Source organism: Physella acuta, unplaced genomic scaffold (assembly GCF_028476545.2).
Source record: "Physella acuta isolate Inbredline_101_S28 unplaced genomic scaffold, ASM2847654v3 ptg000346l, whole genome shotgun sequence".
Classification (NCBI taxonomy): domain Eukaryota; kingdom Metazoa; phylum Mollusca; class Gastropoda; family Physidae; genus Physella; species Physella acuta.
In genome coordinates this window covers 21,370-48,307 of record NW_026731865.1, presented here as the reverse complement: position 1 = coordinate 48,307, position 26,938 = coordinate 21,370, and the positions used below count along the sequence as shown (strand labels likewise).

General features: G+C 37.9%; 3 protein-coding genes across 3 annotated transcripts; 2 read left to right on the top strand and 1 right to left on the bottom strand.

Moving 5' to 3' along the window:
• On the top strand, positions 1–9,622 carry LOC131941119 (multiple epidermal growth factor-like domains protein 10). The gene is made up of 7 exons (XM_059300128.1): positions 1–13; positions 256–354; positions 2,434–2,532; positions 4,022–4,120; positions 4,804–4,899; positions 8,234–8,386; positions 9,401–9,622. The coding sequence occupies exons 1-7, from the start codon at positions 1–3 to the stop codon at positions 9,616–9,618; spliced, it is 777 nt and encodes a 258-aa protein (XP_059156111.1). The 3' UTR covers positions 9,619–9,622.
• A 3,613-nt stretch (positions 9,623–13,235) lies between these two features.
• On the bottom strand, positions 13,236–20,751 carry LOC131941118 (uncharacterized). Its single transcript, XM_059300127.1, has 2 exons — positions 20,649–20,751; positions 13,236–18,552 (listed from the first exon to the last, which is right to left on the bottom strand). The coding sequence occupies exon 2, from the start codon at positions 18,450–18,452 to the stop codon at positions 16,461–16,463; it is 1,992 nt and encodes a 663-aa protein (XP_059156110.1). The 5' UTR covers positions 18,453–18,552; positions 20,649–20,751; the 3' UTR covers positions 13,236–16,460.
• Positions 20,752–22,162: 1,411 nt separating this feature from the next.
• LOC131941115 (cytochrome c oxidase assembly factor 7) lies at positions 22,163–25,684 on the top strand. Its single transcript, XM_059300125.1, has 3 exons — positions 22,163–22,374; positions 24,530–24,670; positions 25,132–25,684. Exons 1-3 carry the CDS (start codon positions 22,275–22,277, stop codon positions 25,569–25,571), a joined length of 681 nt encoding a protein of 226 aa, XP_059156108.1. The 5' UTR covers positions 22,163–22,274; the 3' UTR covers positions 25,572–25,684.
• Positions 25,685–26,938: the final 1,254 nt, after the last annotated feature.

Below are 26,938 nucleotides of genomic sequence, written 5' to 3'. Positions count from 1 at the left end.
ATGACAGAAGTTGGTGTGTCGGTTGTGAGGGATAGCCGGAGGCTGATGTGTTGTTGGTGAAGGATCAACGGTAGTAAAGTGGTTGTGGTAACTTGTCTGTGGTTGTTGTTTTATGGAAGTGACCCCCACATGTGTGTGGTGGCTGACGTGTGTGGCTGTGGTGTTGGGGAAGTAACCATCTGCGTGTGTCGTGTTGTTGGTGTTGACAAATTCCCAATCCTGCCCATGTCAACCGGCACTTGTCTCTCCCAACAGACTGCGCCCATTGCGCTGGGGATGGGTCCTGCCACATCACTACAGGCAAATGTGTATCAGGCTGCCTACCCAAATACAAGGGAGAGTCTTGCAAAGATGGTAAGCTCACAACTTTTCTTGTGTAATATGGTAAGCTCACAACTTTCCTTGTGTAATATGGTAAGCTCACAAATTTCCTTGTGTAATATGGTAAGCTAATAACGTTCCTCATAATACGGTAAGCTCACAACTTTTCTTGTGTAATATGGTAAGCTCACAACTTTCCTTGTGTAATATGGTAAGCTCACAACTTTTCTTGTGTAATATGGTAAGCTCACAACTTTTCTTGTGTAATATGGTAAGCTCACAACTTTTCTTGTGTAATATGGTAAGCTCACAACTTTTCTTGTGTAATATGGTAAGCTCACAACTTTCCTTGTGTAATATGGTAAGCTCACAACTTTTCTTGTGTAATATGGTAAGCTCACAACTTTTCTTGTGTAATATGGTAAGCTCACAACTTTCCTTGTGTAAGATGGTAAGTTCCCAACTTTCTTTATCTAATATAAGGGTGGCTTTATGAGTTCATTATTTATCTTGCTTTCACATAGAAGGACGAACAGTTGCCTCTCACTATAAGTACTTTTCAAAGTAGCGCCTTTTTAAATCAATGTATTGATCTCCAATTAAAAAACAATTAAACACCACCTCTAGATAAAACGGTAACAATGACCGCCGTCTGATATCTTTTATAATTCACCACTGTGTTGTTGATGAACTTCTTTTGTCCAAATGACACGCGAAATAACGTTGCAAAAAAAAGATCAGGTTATTTTTTCCAGAATTTATATAAAAGGACTGGTTATTAAATATTGGTCTTAAACACATTTCATGTCTTATTTAAATCCGATATTCAAATCCGCGGTGTCATCTTTAACCCACGAACTGTCAAGTGCAACTGTTCTGTGGCGTTCGGGCATTTTTAGAGTTTTTCGTATGCTTGATAAAATTGTCAAAATTTAATATTGAATGAAATCAGAGACCCCTACATGTATACATTTTCTGAAAGTATATTGGACAAGGAATCTTTTGATACACAAATAGTTTGTTTTTATTTTGTGTATGTTGATAGTGACCTTGACATTTACAAGAAGAGTAAAATTTGACTACTCAACTTCTGTATTCAACCCTCCCTAAAACCCCCCAAAAAAATTTCAAGTCTCATAGAAACTACATTTTTAGATACTAGAAGTCATTAGTTTTAGATAATACATAGTTTTATAAACTAATGTTGAAAAGCGATTTTGTATGAATTATTTCATTCATGACTTTTACTTTGCGATCATTCCAAGAATTACAGTAAAAAGGCATGCATTTTCATTATTATAAATCTAGTTTTTTATTAAAATAATGAAATGAAGACCACAAACATGAATGTCTAGTCATCTCTTTATTTTCTCACTGTATTTAATCATATAAAGAAGATCTAAGGCTATTTTCTAATCTAGATTGACGATCTGCGGCTTTAGACCGACATTTTCATAGTAAAAATACTGAGAAAATATTCACTCCCGTTTTAAAACGAAAATCAAACTTCATGTACAAACAGAAAGCATTCCAATACCGGAAACAGGAAGGAAATTCATTTTTTAATAGTTACTTCCCTTTAACCAACGTATATTTATTCATTCGCATTTTTAACCGCGATTTTAATAACGGCCGATTTAGTCGGCCGTAACACCACAGAAAGGGGAATTACGGCCGATCATCGGCCGTAATGACAGTTCGTGGGTTAAGCTCCGAAGGTGTACACGACAACTGTAAGTAGCTTAGCTCAGCTCCCAGTTTCATTTCAGCTCCATTGATGAGGTATCTGCATATTTTCCTAAATTTGCAGCTGGATATTAGAATATCAATTAACCGCTCTATTCTACAGTCAACCGAGGGACCAGCTTACTGCACTACCAAACACATACACACAATATATATATATATATATATATATATATATATATATATATATATATATATATATGTGTGTAAAAATACATATGTAAATATATATATATATATATATATATATATATATATATATATATATATATATATATATATATATATATATATCGGATCCATGCTGTTTAGGGCTTCCTTTCTCACATACAAAAGCCTGAGTTAATTTTTCTTTCCACTCATTAGCCTGCTCACACTGTGCCGGTAATGGCACGTGCGATGCCGTCACAGGATTCTGTTATCAAGGTTGTCGTCCAGGCTTCAGCGGCGACGACTGCGAAACGGGTGAGTGGTCAGCGCGTGATGGTGTGTTCAACAGGTGAGTGGTCATCGGGGTACAGGTGAGGGTCGTATCCTAGCGGTGGAGGGGGTGGGGTACAGGTTTGAAAGGTCTTTAGTGGATAAATTGATAAGTTGTGTGTCAGACATTTTATTTACAACACTTGTCGTCGAACATAGCTTGTTGCCTTGACCAATGAAACCCCCGCTAACAACCAGCCTTGTGTAGTAGAACAATGAAACCCCCGCTAACAACCAGTCTTGTGTAGACCAACGAAACCCCCGCTAACAACCAGGTAGACAAATGAAACCCTCGCTAACAACCAGGTAGACCGATGAAACCCCCGCTAACAACCAGGTAGACCAATGAAACCCCCGCTAACAACCAGTCTTGTGTAGACCAATGAAACCCTCGCTAACAACCAGATAGACCAATGAAACCCCCGCTAACATCCAGCCTTGTGTAGTAGACCAATGAAACCCCCGCTAACAACCAGGTAGACTAATAAAACCCCCGCTAACAACCAGCCTTGTGTAGTAGACCAATGAAACCCCCGCTAACAACCAGCCTTAAGTAGACCAATGAAACCCCCGCTAACAACCAGCCTTGTGTAGACCAATGAAACCCCCGCTAACAACCAGGTAGACCAATGAAACCCCCGCTAACAACCAGCCTTAAGTAGATCAATGAAACCCTCGCTAACAACCAGGTAGACCAATGAAACCCCCGCTAACAAGCAGCCTTGTGTAGTAGACCAATCAAACCCCCGCTAACAACCAGGTAAACCAATGAAACCCTTGCTAACAACCAGGTAGACCAATGAAACCCCCGCTGACAACCAGCCTTAAGTAGACCAATGAAACCCTCGCTAACAACCAGGTAGACCAATGAAACCCTCGCTAACAACCAGCCTTGTGTAGACCAATGAAACCCCGCTAACAACCAGGTAGACCAATGGAACCCCCGCTAACAACCAGGTAGACCAATGAAACCCTCGCTAACAACCAGGTAGACCAATGAAACCCTCGCTAACAACCAGGTAGACCAATGAAACCCCCGCTAACAACCAGGTAGACCAATGAAACCCCCGCTAACAACCAGATAGACCAATGAAACCCCCGCCAACAACCAGCCTTGTGTAGTAGACCAATGAAACCCCCGCTAACAACCAGGTAGACCAATGAAACCCCCGCTAACAACCAGCCTTAAGTAGACCAATGAAACCCTCGCTAACAACCAGGTAGACCAATGAAACCCCCGCTAACAACCAGCCTTGTGTAGTAGACCAATGAAACCCTCAATAACAACCAGGTAGACCAATGAAACCCCGCTAACAACCAGCCTTGTGTAGTAGACCAATGAAACCCCCGCTAACAACCAGGTAGACCAATGAAACCCCCGCTAACAACCAACCTTGTGTAGACCAATGAAACCCTCGCTAACAACCAGGTAGACCAATGAAACCCCCGCTAACAACCAATCATGTGTCCCCAGCATGCCCACACTGTGCAGGGAACAAAACCTGCAACAGAACGGACGGGGAGTGCCTGCACGGGTGTCTGGCAGGCTTCAAGGGACTGTCCTGCTCGGAGGGTAAGGTGGTCAAGGGGTGCATAGGTGTGGAGGTCAATAGGTGCATAGGTGCAGGGCCGGCGCTACCTATAAGGCGAACTAGGCGGATGCTTAGGGCGCTGTCCATAGAGGGGCGCAAAAATGGGTTGAAAAAACAAAATGACAGTTTGAGGGGGGGTGCAAATCGAAAGTTTGAGGGGGGGGGGGGGGGGTTGTGCAAGTCGTAAGTTTGAAGGGGGGGGGGTGCAAATCGAAAGTTCGTCCCCGGGTACCGGGAAGGGTCGCTACGCCACTAAAAATACGGGAGCACGAAAAAAAAATGCGGGTTTGGAGGGGCGCTTTTAATAAGTTTTGCCTAGGGCGCTAAATAACCTGGCGCCGGCACTGCATAGGTGGTTGGTTTACAGACATTTTGCTCCGGGGATGGGGGGTGGTTAAACTTGTAACGTCTAGGGGGGGGCGACAATATATTCTATATATTTTTCTATATAGTATTCTTTTCAATATCCTTTTACAGGGGGGCGGGGTAGTGTTAGAGTATCATGGGAGGAGGGGTGGAAATGGGGTAGGGGAGATATCCCACTTCCAGCGGAGAAATCACTGAAAGAAACATTGGGTGTGTGATGAGTGTCACCTCCCCCCCCCCCCTCCCACCCCCCCCCCCCCCCTCAAATCACAATCTACAAATGTCTGTCTCTCGCCAGCCTGTTCGCACTGTGCTGGAGACAAGACGTGTGATCGTTTGGAGGGAGTCTGCAAGCACGGCTGTATCGAGGGTTACCAGGGGCCTTTGTGCGACAGTAAGTCAGGACAGTTGTATCAGCCTTTGTGTGACAGTAAGTCAGGACAGTTGTATCGGCCTTGGTGTGACAGTAAGTCAGGACAGTTGTATCGGCCTTGGTGTGACAGTAAGTCAGGACAGTTGTATCAGCCTTTGTGTGACAGTAAGTCAGGACAGTTGTATCGGCCTTTGTGTGACAGTAAGTCAGGACAGTTGTATCGGCCTTTGTGTGACAGTAAGTCAGGACAGTTGTATCGGAGACAGTAAGTCAGGACAGTTGTATCGGCCTTTGTATGACAGTAAGTCAGGACAGTTGTATCGGCCTTTGTGTGACAGTAAGTCAGGACAGTTGTATCGGCCTTTGTATGACAGTAAGGACAGTTGTATCGGCCTTTGTGTGACAGTAAGTCAGGACAGTTGTATCAGCCTTTGTGTGACAGTAAGTCAGGACAGTTGTATCGGCCTTTGTAAGACAGTAAGTCAGGACAGTTGTATCGGCCTTTGTGTGACAGTAAGTCAGGACAGTTGTATCGGCCTTTGTATGACAGTAAGGACAGTTGTATCGGCCTTTGTGTGACAGTAAGTCAGGACAGTTGTATCAGCCTTTGTGTGACATTAAGTCAGGACAGTTGTATCGGCCTTTGTGTGACAGTAATTCAGGACAGTTGTGTCGGCCTTTGTGTGACAGTAAGTCAGGACAGTTGTGTCGGCCTTTGTGTGACAGTAAGTCAGGACAGTTGTATCGGCCTTTGTGTGACAGTAAGTCAGAACAGTTGTATCGGCCTTTGTGTGACAGTAAGTCAGGACAGTTGTATCGGCCTTTGTGTGACAGTAAGTCAGGACAGTTGTATCGGCCTTTGTGTGACAGTAAGTCAGGACAGTTGTGTCGGCCTTTGTGTGACAGTAAGTCAGGATAGTTGTGTCGGCCTTTGTGTGACAGTAAGTCAGGACAGTTTTATCAGCCTTACAGGTTACTATTAGTCAAGATATATGTATCGGCCTTAAATCTGATACTAGTGGCTAAGTCAGCATTTTGTAGTGAACCAAAATCTGAGTCAAAATATCTGTATCTGCCTTAAATTGACAGTATTTTAGCTGGATGCTCTGGCTGTAACTTTGCTGTTGTTTTTCATTCTTGCTGTATGTATAGACTAGCTGTATGTATAGATCAGCTGTATGTATAGATCAGCTGTATGTATAGACTAGCTGTATGTATAGACTAGCTGTATCTATAGAATATCTGTATGTATAGACTATCTGTATGTATAGACTAGCTGTATGTATAGACTAGCTGTATGTATAGACTAGCTGTATGTATAGAATATCTGTATGTATAGACTAGGTGTATGTATAGACTAGGTGTATGTATAGACTAGCTGTATGTATAGACTGGCTGTATGTATAGACTAGCTGTATGTATAGACTTGCTGTATGTATAGACTTGCTGTATGTATAGAATATCTGTATGTATAGACTATCTGTATGTATAGACTATCTGTATGTATAGACTATCTGTATGTATAGACTAGCTGTATGTATAGACCTGCTGTATGTACAGACTAATGTATAGACTAGCTGTATGTATAGACTAGCTGTATGTATAGACTAGCTGTATGTACAGACTAATGTATAGACTATCTGTATGTATAGACTATCTGTATGTATAGACTAGCTGTATGTACAGACTAATGTATAGACTATCTGTATGTATAGACTATCTGTATGTATAGACTAGCTGTATGTACAGATTAATGTATAGACTATCTGTATGTATAGACTATCTGTATGTATAGACTATCTGTATGTATAGACTATCTGTATGTATAGACTAGCTGTATGTATAAACTAACTGTATGTATAGACTAGCTGTATGTATAAACTAACTGTATGTATAGACTAGCTGTATGTATAGACCAACTGTATGTATAGCCCACCTGTATGTATAGACTAGCTGTATGTATAGACCAACGGTATGTATAGACTAGCTGTATGTATAGACTAGCTGTATGTATTGCCCAGCTGTATGTATAGACTAGCTGTATGTATAGACTAGCTGTATGTATTGCCCAGCTGTATGTATAGACTAGCTGTATGTATAGACTAGCTGTATGTATAGCCCACCTGTATGTATAGACTAGCTGTATGTATAGACCAACGGTATGTATAGACTAGCTGTATGTATAGACTAGCTGTATGTATTGCCCAGCTGTATGTATAGACTAGCTGTATGTATAGACTAGCTGTATGTATAGACTAGCTGTATGTATTGCCCAGCTGTATGTATAGCCCACCTGTATGTATAGACCAACGGTAAGTATAGACTAGCTGTATGTATAAACTAACTGTAAGTATAGACTTGCTGTATGTATAGACTAGCTGTATGTATAGACCAGCTGTATGTATAGACCAACTGTATGTATAGCCCACCTGTATGTATAGACTAGCTGTATGTATAGACCAGGAGTCTCCAAACTACGGCCCGCGGGCCGGATGCGGCCCGCGAGGTCCTCTCATCCGGCCCGCGGAGATATTTTTGTCCACGAAAAAAACGTTTGTTGATGATGGCTGAGGAACTTTGTCCAGAAAAATCAAAGACATGTCTGGAACTAAATGGCCCCCCGATCTGAAAATTGATAGTTAATGCGGCCCTCGGACTGAAAAGTTTGGAGACCCCTGGTATAGACCAACTGTATGTACAGACTAATGTATAGACTAGCTGTATGTATAGACTAGCTGTATGTATAGACCAGCTGTATGTATAGACCAACTGTGTGTATAGACTAGCTGTATGTATAGACAAGCTGTATGTATAGACCAGCTGTATGTATAGACCAACTGTATGTATAGACTAGCTGTATGTATAGACTAGCTGTATGTATAGACCAGCTGTATGTATAGACTAGCTGTATGTATAGACTAGCTGTATGTATAGACTAGCTGTATGTATAGACTTGCTGTATGTATAGACTTGGTGTATGTATAGAATATCTGTATGTATAGACTATCTGTATGTATAGACTATCTGTATGTATAGACTATCTGTATGTATAGACTAGCTGTATGTATAGACTAGCTGTATGTATAGACTTGCTGTATGTATAGACTTGGTGTATGTATAGAATATCTGTATGTATAGACTATCTGTATGTATAGACTATCTGTATGTATAGACTATCTGTATGTATAGACTAGCTGTATGTATAGACTAGCTGTATGTATAGACTAACTGTATGTATAGACTACCTGTATGTATAGACTAGCTGTATGTATAGACCAGCTGTATGTATAGACCAGCTGTATGTATAGACCAACTGTATGTATAGACCATCAGTTTGCTACTGTTTCCCCTCCAGCTGTCACTGTTGACGCCGACTCCATCATTTCCGGTGTGGCCGCCTTCTACTTGGCCCTCGGGATTTTCCTGTTGTTTTGTATCTTCTACTTCATCTGCTACGACAAGTGCAAACGGAGACAGCAAAAGAAAGCTGTTGTGCATGAGGAGGCAGGTGAGAGTCTAGTGCAGGGAACTGTGGGCATCGTGACGTCAGCGGGCAGAGGGGGGGGGGGCATATCTTTATGAAGGAGGGATTAGTTTTTTAAAACATACTTTATGTAAATGTAAAAAGGGTAAGTAATATTTAAATGACTTTTTAAAAAGTCTTTATCGTGTAGCGTTTAACAACAATACGTAATCAAAATGTACTCGTAAGTAGAGTCAGGGATTCCTGCAGAGAGACTATGAGTACTTACATCGCCCTGTGGAGGACCCTTCTCTGTCTCACCCCCCCCCCCCCACCTCCTTCAGTAAAAATATGAAATTTAAATAGAAAATATATACTTTAACCATTGTCCGCCATACCACACCCCCTTTAAGTCGTCTTTTGCCTATCCCTCCTCCCCCCCCCCCCCCTGTTTCCACCTCGTGTAAAAAGTATGGGAAAACCCCTGCTCGTAAAAAGTGATAACCTCATTGGAAAAAAAGGTTACTTACCTTTGTTTCTATTACATGAAAAAAAAATTCTTTTTCACTCTAATGTTACTTTTAAGTAGTAAACATGCTACACTTTCAAACCGGGCTGTCAATTGCTTAGATAAAGTAGAGTTCATCTGTTCATGTGACCCTCTGCATATGACAGGATAGTGTGCCAGCACTATGCCCAGTCGCCTTTACCCAACTCGTTCCAGGGCTAAACTCATTGCCCCGGAATCCGAACTTGAAACATTCGGGTTAACAGTCATCCGACCCAGAGGCGTAGCGAGGGGGGGGGGGACATACGTCCCCGGGCGCCGACCTTAGGGAGGCGCCAAAATGGGTTGGAAAAACAAATTGAAAGTTTGAGGGGGGTGTGTAAATCAAAAGTTCGAAAGGGGGGGTTGCAAATCGAAAGTTTGAGGTTTGAGGGGGGGTGCAAATCGAAAGATTGTCCCCGGGCGCCGGGAAGGGTCGCTACGCCTCTGATCCGACCACGCCGTCCCATGAATGTTACCTGACACCACGTGACCCAAACGATGTATTGCAGAAGGCGGGAAATCAGAAAAGGGCAGCGGATCGTCCGGGGCGTCGACCGCCGTCAACTCTGGAAGCAGTGTGGACCCCCACGAAGGGGAGAAGACGGAGGAGGGCGGAACTCTGGAGAAGAAGTCGAGCCTGATGAAGCGCTTGAGCCTTTTCCCAACCTTCAAGAAGGAGAAAAGTTCAGATGAAGAGGACACAGACAAATCAGACGAGGAAGACTAGTGGGGATGAGATAAAATAATATTTTTAAACTTCGTGTACGTTCGCTTAAAGATTGTCATTCAAAAAATTGTTTGTTTTTTTTAAATATTCCTAGCCGTGTTTCTGTGTAGGTATACTGGTTGGCCCAAAAAAGCCTGAACTTGATAGAACATTATATGTGCACACTTGCTAGCAATATTATGCGAATTGTCATAGAGAAGGACAGTTCATCCAATGACAACAAGTTTGTTTTGAATATTCCCAGCCGTGTTTCTGTGTAAGTATACAGTTCGGCCAAAAAGCCTGAACTCGATAGAACCAGTAGCGTAGCGAGGGGGGGGGGGGACATATGTCCCCGGGCGCCGACCTTAGGGGGCGCCAAAATGGGTTGGAAAAATAAAAATGAAAGCTTGAGGGGGTGCAAATCGAAAGTTTGAGTGGGGGGGGGGGTGTGTAAATGGAAAGTTTGAGTGTGGGGGGGGGGGGGTGCAAATCGAAATCTTGAGGGAGGGTGCATATCGAAAGTTTGAGGGGGGGGAGTGCAAATCGTAAGTTTAATGGGGGTGCTAATCGATATCTTGAGGGAGGGTGCAAATCGAAAGTTTGAGGGGGGTGCCGGGAAGGGTCGCTACGCCTCTGGATAGAACATTATAGTTGCAAATTTGAGAGTAATATGCCGCTTGTCATAGATGCGGTCAGTTCCCAGAATGGCCACAATTGGAGGTTTCAACAAACTGAACAAGGAACGACTTCCAGCCATTCCACCGTTTCCAGTTTTCCTTAAAGAGAGTTTTGAAGGACAAATGTAGGACTAGATTGGTTACGAGACGTATGATCGTAACATTGATACACTAAAGTGAGCGTCTTTCACACAATCAGCCGTACAGCGATGTATTTCCGTGAGCACTAGGGGCCGTATGTGTGGGAGGCCGCCATTTGTAGGGGAGGTCACTCGTATATTCCTGATTGTGAAGCTGATAAACGGCTGCTGAGAGGAGAACTCAAGTGATCTAAAACTGACATTCCATATAGCCAGTTCATGACATTTTATCTCGACTGAATATTTTTTCCCTGCTGAATATTAAAAGCATTGACTAGTTTCAGAGGAAATATAAAGGTGTGTGACCTGTGGTGACCCTGCTATTTATATCAATTGTATTTGTAGTGATCCATGCATTTCTTATATGGGGCGATTGGCTCGCAGGAACGACAACTGCAGTTAATATTGTGAAGACATGTAACTGTTCAATGATAAGGGCGGTAACCGTTAAATTACTCAAATAGAACTTCAAAAGAAAGATGGATACTGTAATAATTATTCTTTGTTACATACGGGTCTAAACATTCTGGCAGTCCAAGTTTACAGTAAATAAACTAAGTATATAAAAAACTCATACATGTGACAAGCTTAAAATCACCCCATTAACATCGTGGTGCGACATACATAAATATCGCCGCTTTACAAATTAGTTATGTGACAACCACACCCTGAAACCACTGTGTGACAAACATCACACATCAACATAACACCACCATATTACCACCTCCTCACACATCACCAAAACGTTCACACACCACCACTACCTCACACATTACCCACACCATATTAGCACCACCTCACACCTCACCAAAACACAACCACCCCATTAACACCATATCACCCACACACCACCAACTCACACACAACACAAACACACCCTCACGCATGAAAACAACACCAGCCAAGCTATCAATGGAACCATAATGTTTTATTAATCATAGAGCATAAATTATTTGTTCACCAAAAGTGGACAGAAGATGGACATTGCAATAGTCGTACTAGAATAGGTCAGGTGTTTATGTACAGGTGGATGCTGACATTATGTAACACACAGATAGGTCAATCACACAAGTGAGCTTACAGGTAGACAATATGTTCACAATAACCAATAATGACAGGGATCAGGTGTATCATTAAATAAATCAGTGGTTAGGAAATGTTAACAGATGTAGTACAGCAACATTAAGGAGCTTCTATCTAGGGTGAATACACATTGCATTCAAACAACAAATGGGTTAACATCAAAACAAACAAAAATAAAGTACTTAACACCAAGACACTGAACCTAATCAAACAAAAAATAATGGAAAATACTTAACATAGTTTACATGTAAAAAAAAAAAAAAACAACCCACAAACTACTTCAAGCATAGAAATAATTTTTGTAGCCAATACAGCAAGACACAACTATAGTTAAACAATAGAACAACACACAGCAGTTATAAACTAACATTCAATGTCAAGTTTGGTGGGAAGGTAATCCATTTTGATTTATAGCTGTGAATGTGTTTCAATGTGGGGGGGGGGGGGGGGGCTGATTAAATATACATGTATGATCACTAGAGGGGAGGGGTGTCTAAACATACATGTATGGCCACCTAGAAAATAAAATGTCATGCAAATATAATAAAACATACAAAAGGTGATAGCTTAAACATAGTTTCCTGAATTTCAAGACAATGTTGCAAGCCTTATGACTACATGTCAAACCAGTGAAACAAATATTTAAAGTCAAACATTTTAATTCAAACGTAAGCAACATTTTTAAAACACTGAAAAATATTTGAAGATTAGGATCTTGTATAACCTGGTAGTAAAAGGATACCGAAACTTGGCAAGAAAAATGAATTTCATTTCATTTGGAGAGACAGCTCTTTCTATTTTACATCCAGACCCTCACCATTGATAACAAGGGGAGGTAGTCACCAGAACTGACAGTGTTCCTGATCACAAGTCAAATAACTTGGTAACAAAACTTCATACTTCCAGGCTAGCTGTTAGACAGCTTTAAGTAATTTTAAACTTGTGTGGAAAATGGTTTGACTGTACAACAAGGAAATGTAGAGAAAGAAAGCAGAAAATAAAAATGTCCAAAGAGATTGTCCTTATACCATAGTATCACAAATCTTTAAATGCCTAGTATAAAACATGACATGCAATTCATATTAACATTGTAATAATGAAGTAAATAATCCCAATCTTAAAAAAAAAACATGAATTCAAGTGAGAAAAAAATATCAAAGATGAAATGTGCATACTCCTTTATCTTTGACAAACATACACAAGCAGCATGTTGGGTAGCAAAGTACATATTAGTGGAACCAGCATATGGGCAGGTCTTTTCATGAAATATACTACAAATGATCAATCACTAATGTATTGATCACACAATCACTCTACCCAGCCGACCAACCAGTCTCACACAGAAAATAGTTCGTGAAATATCCTAGCCATAAACAATTTAGCTCAATTATACCATCCAGATGCCCCAATACTGGAACAACAGCCTAAATGGTGATAGACAATGAGGAAAAAACAAATGGCAACAAATTATGGACTTTTTATCTGGTATGTTAGCTGCTTTTGGTCAACAAGTATCTAGGTATTGCACAGAATAGGAGTCTATACACACCACGAGCCATTTATCACTCACACCTCTAGCTAACTTTGATGCATAGATTTTAAATAGAAAAAAAAATGTATGTAATGGTAAGGAGTACTAGTGGTACATTTGTTATTCATTCTGAGCTGAAATAGTCTTAAAAATCATTAATTTTCAATCTATTTATGAAACAAGACTAATGCTTATTTTTTAACATAAAATAAAATTTCAGTAAATTTAGCAAGCTGAGTATTTTTTATATTATAAAACTCAATTTCAGTGAAAAAGACAATCTAAAATGTGGCAAGAAAAAACCTCAATTTATTCAAAACAAACTGACTAAATTGTAGGGAGATAACTCTTGTATAACCCTTTAACAAACCAACTGGACGAAAACGGTTCTTAATGTTGGGTGATGGTGTGCTAACTGGCAGTACAGAATAATAACAGTAAACAGTATCAATAAAATTACATACCTGACACACTGCCTTCTGGTTAATACTTCATCATCAAATTTAAAATTAACTCCATCATCAAATAGATCATGAACTAAACAATCATCCAGAATTAAGTACAGTGTTGACAAGACTCAGAAATCAACATTCAAACAGCCAGCGCTCAACATTGGCACACCATGAGATTACACTGCCAAATAAGAATTGGTGAGCTGATTAAACATATGGTTGGGATCTTAAAGACTGCCTTAGATAACAGGTTGGTTCTGTTGAAGCCATTTGGTGGGGGATCTAAAACACAACATGAACATCTAATTGGTGGTTAGCTAATACAGCGACATGACAACACAAGTGGTCAGCTTGAACACTGGCATATGACATATGATGATGAGCTAAAGACTAACGTATTTAATTATCTGACTAAACACTGGCCAATCCAAAAACAAAACAATTATTTATCATAACAAAATAAATAACCAGCCTGATTTCCACATCAGCCAATACAACTGCGCTAGTCAACAAATGATGGTGATTTCACTGGACACAGACCACAAAACCATTTGACCCAACAGATGGTCAAAAATGACCACACACCAATCACACGTTAAACCTCAGTAATTGATTGACATACGCTGATTGCCTAGCCAGGACAGGGTTATTGCCAGAATTGTTGCATTAGTTGTGAATGACGTACATCCCATAAAAAACAAAATCCAACATCTGCATAAAAAGTATAACAGTACAAGCCCAACAACAACAATAACAAATTGTTATAACAGCTTCAAGAATATCACAATTAAAGAAAGTACAACAATTCATGTTATTTTTTTTTTCATCAGGTGTCCTATAGCAAAATTAGCTGTACACATTTTTTTAAATAGTCTGCTTTTGTGAAGTAAAAAAAAAGAATTTGTGTGCAGTAACTAATCTCTTCTGGATTAGATCTCCCATCAAATATTAAAACTGTTGAACCCAGTTATTTTATATACAATTTTGAAGTTTTGATACATGGAAACATCTAACTATAAGAAAAAATTACTAACATTTCTTATAGTAGAACTTATTTACAATTATAATCACAAAGGTATCAAAATTTACATTAAAATTAGAAATTTTGATGTTAGGAAAACATTTCTCTGCATAGCTAAGTATATTTCAGTAAGAACGTTGATTTTATGCAAAAAAGGATTGTTGTTGTAGTAGTAGGCATTTAAATATTTTTTATATTTTTAATATATTAATAATATATTAGCTCTACTTTGTAAGCAAATGTACCATTAGAAATACCGAAGTATAAAGATGTTTTGAAGTATATTGAAATACGAAAATTGATTGAATGCAATTAAGTATTTTAGTATTAGTAGTACGATCATTCTATTTTATTTTAATTTATGAATATAAATGTATGACTACTACTGTTTAATAACTGCATCACTAGAATTATTACGGAACAACAATTTTAAGTCTTTGTATGTTCTAATTAAAAAAATTATTGCTCTTTACACATCATTGATAGAAAGGTGCCACAAGAAATTGGTTTTTTGTTCATGAAAGTTGTTTTTTTTTTAAATAAATTTCTACAAACAATAAATATTTGTACAAATTACACAAACTTCAAATTTCTACATTAGAAAAAACAATCAAGAATAGAAATTATAGTCAAAAGTTAACACAAAAAAATCCCATTAAAATAGAATAATTGAAAATCACAAAAACCTAAAAAAAATTCATACATAAAAATACAAACAACAAAACAGTATGTTTTTTTAATTTTAGAGAATGTAAAAAAAAATGTGAAAACCTTGAAACTACATTTTTTAAATATCTACGTATTGAACAAAATAATATATATCCCAACGTTATTTTTTAAAATACATAACACCAATACATACTGGTTTATATTGAGACTTTCGTTTGATGTACAGTTACATACAAGTCATTACATTACATGACTAGTGGTTTCATATGTTAATATGAACATACTACACAAATCAAAACCATTCTGTATCTGATTAAATGTTTTTGATAGGAATAGAATAAAGAACTAATGTGCAAGAATGTTACAAAGAACAAGAAAATATTAACAATCTATAAGGTGCTAAACAAAGTATTGATTTATTGTTTAACAGACATGATATAATTAAGTCAATCTAAAGTGAGATAAATCTCAAAGGAAATAAAAAAATATGTTTTTAAAAAGGTCAAGACATTAATCAACAGGTAGGATTAAGAAATGGTTTGCTGATCACCAGGTGAATAATCTGGCAGGTGGTTCGTTAATTTACCATCAGGGTGCTGTGGACTTATGGACTTGATGTTTTTACAGGAGCACTTTAGCTAAAGGCACTAGGAGCATTGTATCCACACAATGTATTAGCTGGTGGGAATGATAGTGTAGCAATCACCAACAGGTAGGTTGAAGGATTATTTAGAGAACACCTGCGATCACTCGTCACAAGTTCTCATAATAACAGAACATGTTTGTGTATTGTAAAAATGGTAATTTAAAGAAAGGAAATTAATCGATTGTAGAAGAAAAATGTAGAATAAGGGAAGCAAACTGATGTTGGCAAAATGGTAGGAAGGATAGAAACAAAGCACTAACAGGCACAAGTTTATCTTCAATAGGATAAATCTACACCGGCTTTAACTTTAAGTAAAAGGTAACGTAAATTATAAGATCCAAATTATAGAAATAATTAAAAGAAAAATTATGTAAATTAATTTTTTTTTAAGTTTTTATGTCAAATATATAAATATTAAAGAAATTAACTATCAAAGGTTATGTTAAGAAAAGAAATTTTTAATTAACACAGGGTGTATCGTTGTATATATGACTTGAAAAATGTGTGAAACAAGTAGACTAAAAGTGAAGTATCTAAACAGCAAACACTAGTTTCAATATATATATATCACTTCAAAAAAACGAATTGCTCACTCAAAGTGGTTATTATATAACTGAAAAAACATATCCGACATAGGTTGGCTAAAGTCTTTTCCTGGAGTTAAATAAAATGACATTGTCTATAAAAACCAGGAGGTCTTGTGGGGAGAAGGCCAGCTCATTCTTCAAACTCACTGCCACATCTGGCAACAACAGCTGCAGAGCCTTACAAGAAATTTGAATGAACTTATCCAACTGCACTGATGCGGGGTCCCTGGACAGAATGACTTGGGCTGGCCTGATGCTCTCCAGTTGATCTTTGAGGGACAACTTGGAGATTCCTAAATCCCCACCAGCTGGCTCGTCTGTGTTGTGTTTTTTATGTGTGGTGTGACACCCACCTTTCCGCTGCTTGCTATCACAGTTGGCCTTGGAGGACGTATAAGAGCGGTGAGAGTTTCTCATCAACTCGTCACAAGCATCTGACGAGGCTGCCTTGAAACTGCCAGGCGGTGACGATAGTCTTTGAGAGCTGTCCTCTGGTGGTGTGTCTTTACATGGTGTCGGAGCCAGACTTTCTGGCAGTGGAGGTTTGTGTGTGTGCTGCAGAGACAGGACCAGTTCATGCATCAGGTCAGTGAAGCCGAGTGACTCTGGGCTGATGGAGTCAAGCTCCTGCCTGATCTGTGGGAAAAGCTGTTTGAGAAGTGCGTGCATGCGTGTCTGCAGTGTGGACAACTTCAATGTGTTGGCTACAAATGTGTCTAAGCTCTCTAGGTGGTGAGGGTGATCTGATGGCACAGTGTGACACCTCTGTCTCTTTGGGTAATGGCTGCTTCTCTCAGCCTGTGTCTTTTTCTCAAGCTGTGAAATAGGGGCCGTCAACTCTTTTGAATTTTTGAGCAACGGTGGGGAAGAAATGTCTTCTTGTTCCAAAGTTGGGGAATTTAATGTGCGTCTCTTCGACATTCTTGAATATGTTTCTGGGGTGTCTATTGTATGTCTTTTTCTACGAGAAACTATTGGCGAACTGAGAAGTGGAGAGATGACAGTCAGGGTTGGAGGCTCAAGGTTATCAATGTCAATGTTTACCTCTTTGTGGAATGTTGGGGTGATGCCAGGAGACTGGTCAGGATAAAAACTTTTAACACCAGAGGACAACTTGTCATTAGCTGGAGCACAGAGAGATTTGGCAATGTTATCTTCACCTGTGGCCATTTTAGCAGTATCAACACTACCATCGTTGCATATACCCCCACCTGAGTCTCTCACTTCTTCACATTCTATATTTGATACAGAAGCAGGTGACACTGTGACAGGTGATGCCCCTAGCATGCAGGTGCTATCACATTCTAGAAGGTCGCCATAATTTTTGGGTTGTGAGTGAGATACACAGCTGTCGCTGATGATTTCAGAAGTTGAATCTGCCTCCATGGCACAAAAATCTGGACTTCCTTGATTCTTTGTTTCTGAAACCTGTACTTCAGAAGTGAGACGTAATGCTTCAGGGCTTGGGATGAGGGGAGGAGGGCTGTCATACTGTTCTGACATAAACTTATCAAATATATTACCACTTTCTTTACTTTCCTTAGACTTTACAGAGCTTTTACGCTGCCTCTTCTCATAGTCATCAGACAGAGTTGGTTTCAGTTTTTCTTTACTGTCTGATTTAGCTAAGCTTTGGTGCTCCTGCAATGACCTTTGTCTAGAGTAAGTTTGGTTGTTCCTGCTATAGTTGCGCATCGGACCAGAGTGCTTCCCATCCCCAGTCTTACTAATCCGCCTACTAGCTGGCTGCTTCTGTACAGGCTCAAGTATTGGTGGTTCATCCTCAAATTGATTGTCATTGTCAGACAAATCATCATCATCCACCAATATTGGGGCCTTCTCACAAGGAACAACAATTTCTGCTGTCTTCAGTTCCACAAAGCTGCCCTGGGAACTGTCTTCTCCAGTTGTATCTCCATCATCATTTTCATTATCATGAAACTGGTGGCTGTTTTGAGGATCCTCATCTTCCTCATCATCTTCCATGTCTGTTTCATTCTTGGCCGTACTAAGCCACTTTTCGAATTCCTTAGTATAAGCAGTCATGATGATAATATAGTGATACTGACTGAAAAAAATCTTCTCTCAACTGAGTTGCACTATGCTTAATTTTCACTCACGATAATCATCATTAGTAAAGCGAAACCTGTGAATGAAATAATAATTCTTGGTTGAACTGTAGATATTATGGTCAAATTCTTAAAATTGATGGTAAAATGAAAATTAAGACATTAATTAGTGGATAATAACTTTAGTTGTAACTAAAAAGAAACAATGGCTGTAAGAGTCTGATCCAGATTATATTTTTAAAAGCAGTTAAAAATACCTGTTGGTCATACATTGATATTCAAATACAGTCTGCTTCATCCAAAGACCTGTGTCATTCATTAGGCTTCTCCTACTTTCTATATTTATATTTAGGTATAGGCCTACTTGTTATAGTACTAGATTTAGTTTAAGTAGGCCGTTCGATTCAACACTTCCGGGTTTGTCATTTTCGTGGCATCTCACTGCTCATGGGCTTACTAAAATGGCGACCAGTTTCGCTTTCTCTAAACGGTAGAGGGATAAAACTATTGATTACGATGCCATAGTTAATTTTAGAAAACGGAACTATCCGTTTCTATTTCAGTCTGATATTTAAGAATTCCCAGATGTACTTTTGACCTAATTTCTTTGTCTCGCAAGCGGCACGTAAGTGAAAATAGCTCTATGTATTATTGTCTTTTAAATCAAATAACTCTGAAATATCGCATTCCTTGGAACCCAGCCTATGTTCCTTGAAAACTTTAAACTATTAATTTAACACACATTACAATTAACTGGTAATAATTTCTTGGGTTTATGAGATGTGTTCGTGGGAAAACGATCACCCCCAATAATGCCATTTTATTATAATCTTGTTTGGTGAAAACGAGGCGCGGGAAAATGTGTGCCGCGCAAGAATCCAATCATTTGGCTAGATTTATGACTGTTTTTTTATGTCACACCTAAAAATAGAATGTTTACGCTTTCTTCGTTGATGATCGTTTTTATTATTTTTTAAACTGAAAGTATGAATTATTAGTTAGATTGCAGATTTTGTAACTTGGTATACTTACCCTTTATCAAAATTAAAAGCATAGCATGCTAATTGTAAACAAATATAGTCATAAAACACAGAAATATAAAGTTCCAATTGCGATGTGACACACCCGGGTCACACCCCCTCAAGAAAACACATGTTTATTAAGTTGTTTATCTCACTTTACAACAGTAATTAAAATTAATTTTCAAATTTTTATCACTTATTGGGTAAGATAAAGCACATGTTTACTAAAAATAAAAAATAAAACAAAAGCAAATTCTGTTTTAATGAGGGTCACGGGTCAAGTTTTTTTTCCTTCTGTCAAGTTCAGTGGAGGGTGCCACAGGCTGACCTGACTTTGGAATTTTTTTCAGTAATAATGACTTTGCACAGAAAGTTAAAATATGCTAAATTAGCTTAGTTTACTAGTGTTCTAGCTATTATTGATACATTTTTAATAAAAAAATCATTCTGTAATTCTCATCAAAAAGCCTAGTTTAAGTTATAAATTAAGTAGGCTATAGAAGTAATAACTAAAAATAAGTAGAATAAGTGGGCCTAGGCCTAACTAAACTCTAAAATCTAGAATTCTACTTCCTTTTTCAGTTTTGTACAAAAACAAATAAGTAGGCCTAACCTAATGCCTATTTTAGCTAACTTGAATCTTGATCTATAGAACTACTAGATATAGGTCCATCAACAAACTAAAACCTAGACTAGAAGATCTAGATCTAGATCTAGACCTCTACATCTATAAATAAAATTCAGGTCATGCACTTGCTAGTCGGATCGAAGAACTTAATACACTCGGACATTCTTTTCCATTCCATCTTTTTTTTTAAAGCTGGGGTATTTTTTTAGAAGATTCACTTCGATTTTGCATCTATAATTTCAATTTTAGCATTAGCAGATTTAAGATTTTCGCTTTGAAGTATCATCCAGGCCTAATAACAATGTATTTTCTGAACCTGAGAAGTCTAGATTCTAGAATACCATTCAGTTGTAATCAGGGCAAAAAAAATTCCCTTCCACTTCCAGATCAGACTAACCTACATTTTTCATCTTCATACATATTTTTAAGAAGTAGGCTAATAAAAATAAATTTACAAAAACAATTTAACGAATTCTAAGTTATATTCTGTTAATTGTTAAAATTATCTAAGAGAACAACTTACCATTAAATATTTCGTTCGAAACTATGGTGCGATCGTCTTGCAAACGAAGCAAACTGCGATGTAAACAAGATGATGTCGCTAGTTTCCCAATCTCTTAACTTGCCATCAATAAACCACGCATGCGCAGAAGTTACGGGCAAAAGCTACACACAACTATTGTTAGAGCTATATGCGCATTTGTGTTAAGCCCCATCTGGAAGACTTATTAATATTAATATTATTATTTATTATTGTCACTAAATTCATAAAATCAATTTATAAAATTGTACTTACAGCAGAAAAAAATAGTCTTAAGTTATGTTACTATCTAACGCTTCAGATGGTATGCAATAAACAATAGGCATACTTTTAATTAAGATAGATCTAATTATACTTTTAAAATTTAAATTTAGTTGAAACAGTTGAAACACTTAATTCAATTCAAAGGGAAATAATGAATCAACACATTTTTTTAATTAATTAGATCTAGATCTGTAGCTACGCTTCAATATTGATACTGTTTGATCTAGTTATATTTACTTTGCTTTTAGGGCTAAGGGTCGTCCACAAAATATTTTTACCCCGCCTCATTCCCCTTTATGACTGACTTTATCGTCACAAAATGTCTCACAAACCCTCCCCAATACAAAAAAAAACGGTTTCTTCTAGGCTTGGGCGAGATGGTATTGAGCAAATTTTATTAATCATTATGTTTTCTACGGCGGGAGGGCACTTTAAATTTTCGGGGAGGGGGGGGGACGTAGACTTTCTTATGGGGGGGGGGGGGGGTGGACACTGTTAAAAGTATATATTTTCTTTATAAATTTCATTTCGTTCGGGGGGAGGGGGCAGAGTCCCTCCCCCCCCCCCCCCCCAAGAGATGCCTGGAAGAAACTCTGAGCCCAAAGACATAGGTCATATAACACCCCGATTAGCTGAAGAGTGTGTCGTATGCCTAAATAAATAAATATGTATATATATATAACCTAAAATTATAATTAAAATCAACACATTATTATTTTTATTGATGGTTATTTGAAGTAGCCTACTTATTTATATTGCGCATAATTTTCTTAACCACGACCTTCTCAATTATCGTTTCCAATTCATTATTCATCTACCTCGACTCACTTCTATAGATGTAGGACTATTTATTGATAACTCCTCAATAATTTTTCATGGTATCAAGATGTATTAAACTATCAAACTATTATCGGGTTACTTTAGAAAGTCTAATATAGAGTGCAAGCGTAACGGGAGGGAGGGGGGTAACATTTTTTATTGTGCTTTTTAATGTTGGGAAAAAATATGATGCTAAAAATAAAATTTTAACTTTTATAATCTTTTTTTTTTACTTAGGCACGGAAAGATACTTAGTTCTATATATCATAGCCTATGGTCAGATAATATACTAGGCTATCTGTAGGCCTACAATTTTTCTGTTTTGATTTGGCCCAGTTTTGCTTTCCAACTAATTCCAAGAATTTCAAAAATAGGTCAATCTTCGAGCTATTTTAAAATTAACTTTGAATGTGCAAATAGCTGTTTTTACCTTGCGGTGGGCTACCGGTGACATTGTACTAGCCGTGTTTTAGTTCTAGAATCTCTAGATGAAGAAATAGACAAATATTTTTAAAAAGTGTAATCATGGCTTACGATTTGACAACTGACGAAGGAGTTAAAGAATACTTACGAGATATTCAAATAGAATACCAATTCCAATGTTTAGATCAAAAAGAACCTGATGGTAGTCCACTCTCAAGTCTTTTTAGTTTTTACTAATCTAGTTTTTAGAACTGACAGTAGTGTTACGTGTGTTGTTAACTGCATGTCTAGTCTAGATCTAGTCTAGAATCTAGCCTCTGTCCATTTTACTTAGCGTAGCCTTAGATTCTACCTAAAAAGATAGATTCCCTTTTTTCTTCTAGAGCTAGATCTAGATTCTAAATCTTGATCTGACTCGAATAGCTAGCTTGTCTAATTAATTAATTCTCTAGACTATTACTAGATCTAGATCTAGATCTAGTTTAATACTAGGCCATAGCATACTCCATAGGATAGGTCTTAGTCTGGCTACACCTAGAGTAAAGTGGCGTCTGCGGACAGTTGCCTCTGTGTGGACACCTTGCCGTTTTCACTTAAACAATAATTGTATGAATGTTTTATACGAAAGTAACGCAAACAACACAAAGCATGTCCATTTTTTTTTTTAAACACATCTGAGTCAATTTCTTCTATTTCATTCAATAATAGGGAGATTAATTGGAATTTTTCAAAGTTGCGATGTATGACGTTTTATGTAGGGAACCTCACCCGGATGAAGACCACTAGTCCCCGGATTAGAGGAATAAATCGAACCAATCATAGCTTAGTTAACTGGGTTAAATATAAATAGCTTATATATATAGGCCTATAGAAAGCTATAAATATTAGTTTTTTTACTAAATCTAGAATTTACCCAAATTTCAAATTAAACATGACTACTGAATGATAGACATCCATATTTAATCCATTAGGCACTAATTTTGACGTTTTAGTTCATTTTAAACGAAATTACTTAATTTAATATTTATTGACACTCACAAAAATGCACAACACACCTCTCCATGACAACTCTTCTTACGCTTGAAGCTAAAGAAAACCACAAATAAGTTAGACTTTTTAAGTGGTCATGTACCCGAAGTTCCCCACTAGTGATCATCAAATAGCGGTCACGTGGTTTAAAAAAATAAATAAATTTGGTTGTCATTCAAAAGTCGTGTCTTATTTTAAAAAGCGCATGCAATATTTGATTTATTTCTTCATATAATGATAAACCTAATAGTTCTACAACCTCCAATTCATTTTTGTGACCTCCGGGCTGATATTTTAGAAGTTCTATTAATTTTAATGAGACCGACTTATAAATTTAGCCTTCATTCTCCAAAGCAAATTTTAAAATGCTTTTCTGGCATATTTAGCCTTGCCACCTATAGCATGTTTTTATAGCGTGAAAACCCGCCATTTTACTCGTGATAAACATTTTTAAAAGTAATTCTAAGAAGGTCTCTGGAATTAAGAAGAAAAATCGTCGGAAGTCATGCATCCGGTCCGTACGCCATATTGTTGTTAGCAACCGGCCACGCCTCCGGGTTAGCGAGAAATACTAATAAATATCATAGTTAAGGTTGTTTAAGCATCTTAGAGGAAAAATTGGGGTGTCCGCATAAGGGATATACCTTTTTTGAGGGTTAACCTTTTGCGGACACTAATGAAAAATCAGAGTATATTTCTTACACTTTAAGTAAAAGGCATCACTTTAATTTAATTAAAACTTATTTCATATTTCTTCATATTTTTTGTTTTCCAATATATTAATATATAAAACTATCAACAACACTATTTATGTATGTAACATGTTTATTACAATCATTTAAATAGAAACAAAATGAACAAAATATGCCTTGTCCGCATAAGGAGCAAGTGTGCGCACAGAAAATAAAATGTAAAAAAAAGTGCTCTTAGTGTCCGCACAGAGTCTCACCACTGAAAATATTAATACATTCAATGCTATGCGTATGAATACAAAATGAATCAGACGTGATTAAACTAGAAAGAATGCGGAGTAAGACGGTACTTTCGGTTTGTTTCTATGTGAAATGGTTACTGAATGGCGCTCAATGGAAATCGGCACTTCCGATTTTTTTTGCTACGTCTGTCCGCAGACGCCACTTTACTCTAGATTCTAGATCTCTATTGTCTCTTCTAAACATAATGGAAGCTTTACAAGGATTGATGATAGGTGCATGTTACTGATAGATCTAGTAATAGAAGTTTAAGGGTCAAGTGTTGGTGCAAGGGGTGGGTTTTTATATTTAATAGAAGTTTTAGTGAGAAACTAAGCTATCACATTGTCTTCATAGGTTGCCACAGGCTTGCAGACTTTATGTATACTATAAGACAACAACCCTCTACAGCAGCCCCCCTTTACAAAGAAAATTGTGACAAAAACAACTACCCAGAGAGTTGCTTTAAGTATGGCAATTGCCTGGCTAAAGGAATAGGTGATATTTTTAACCAGACATTTTTATAGTATTAAAACTTGCCTCTCCTCATTCCAATTAAAATTAGCTTAATAATTTAATACAATGTATTGCATCAGTTTTGGTTAATAAGAGGAAAATAGTATTAAAATGATCAGAATCATCAACAAATACTTTTACTTTTGAAACATTTTATTCATATTGCTCAACACATTAAAGATTCTATTTTTTCAATATTTAAATAGACACTAATGAAAATGATTAGTAGGCCGATATACATTATTACCATTGCAAGGTCGGCTTACACAATACATGCTTTTGTATTAGATTAGAAGAAGTAAGATTTGAAAAGACGGTTACATTTTTGTGGAGATCAACATGAAAGTACATCCAACTTTGACAAGAAGTATCTAAAATGTGTACTTTTTGTTGACTTAAAACATGGATGACCTCTTAACTTATACATTTGTTTTTTCAACCAGGTATGCCAGAAGAAAAGCCTGACTTGAAGTCAGCCTTCCATTATTTCGAGAAGAGCTGTGAGATGAATTATGCTGAAGGGTGCCACAATGCTGGTTTTGCGTTACTTTCAACTGGCTCTGATGAAGAAAAGAAAATAGAAAAGTGTTTAACCTTCCTCAATAAGTCTTGTGATCTCAAGTGTAAGGATGCTTGTTTCAGTTTAGCTGGGTTTTACTTGGAAGGGGAACATGTAGACAAAGACTTGAAAAAAGCATTTGAGTTCAATCAGAAAGGTTGTAATCTTGGCATGGTGGCCTGTTGCAGCAATCTTAGCCTTATGTACAAATATGGACATGGGACGGAGAAGAATTTGAAGATGGCTGCCACCCTCAAACAAAAGGCTGCTGACTTGTCAGGATCAAATGCGACGAAGCAACGGCCCTTGAAAGTGAATCAATAACACAAATTTTAGTTTATGCGGGGAGGGGGTGTATATTTGTTTTTTTATGATAGTCAGCAAATATGTTGCATATAAACAAATTAATGCTAATAAATCATTGAATATCCTTGCAATGGTTTACTATCCATTCTTGTTCTGATAAAACTTTCTCAGTGAATTATGTTGATGTGTATTACAAATAATTCAAGTTTCCACTTTGGATTAGTTTATGTTTATATATCCGTGGATTTGTGTTTAGTAGCAACTGAAACTACTACCACCTAGCCAAAAATTGTGTGCTTAAGTTCTGATGTGTTATCTGATTGATGTTGATGAAAATAGAGTGGGAGGTGATTGGACTTGGTGTCTCTTTCATAACTGTGGGACCATAAAAAGGGGGGAACTCTACTCTATTAACCAACTAGACTGATGGAAGTACATTTCTTTTATAGTTGTTTTTTTTTTTACTTTATTAGTGATTAAAGGGCTTGTTAAAAATTGTCTATGTGTGTATTGCTTCTTTTGTCTCAAAAGACAAAAGATGCTAGCGCCCTGAGAAGTAAAATTTTGTAATTTTTTTTTTGTTTGAACTGACTGTTGTGATTGGTTGAATTGACTGATCCCCTGTTACTGTTGCCTCCTGTGCTGTTTGAAGCAGCACACCAGTTTCCTCTACTGTGCATGTACATGAAGAGATTGTGTGTTACCCACTTGTCATGATCCCTCTCGACCTTGCCAGTGTGTGGTCTAAGGATTGCAAGCATAACATTTGCTATCAATTGGGTGGCAGAAGCTGCTGAAAGGAAACCAGATGCTGGTATTTCTATCGCCTACAAGGCTCCACTCCATTTTTCTCCTCGTTTTAACTTTAAAAAGCCATGTTACCGCAAGGCAGCAAGGGTTGAAAACCAGAGTGACCCTCTACTAGATGAATCGCCATACTAGGCTAATGAGCCCAAGCTGCAAAAAAAAAAATGGCTTTTTGGTGCCGGGTATCTGCCGTCCATGCTGTCACCCTGTCAGAAAAAGCATTTTTTTCCCTGGCTCTAAGCAGGTACGAGCAGGACAGGTGTTGGACTTGAGTCTAGGACTTTAAGGCCCTGGACATTTTTCTCCCATCCCCCCCCCCCCTCCCAAGTTCAAGAATCCTGACTAACTCTATACCTATATATTATCTTAATCCTAATCATAAGAAAAAGCCTAAACCTAACATTCACCTCAGTCTAAAACTCACCCCAACCCTAGACATTGATTTAAGCCTAACCCTAGTGCTATCCCAAACTGTACCTTAGGCTATGATCTGGGGGGGGGGGGGGGTAATGCCCTGTTCATGTTGGAGTTGGTTGTCAGGGACTTTGAGCTGCAGATCTTTTATAACACAGTGGGGG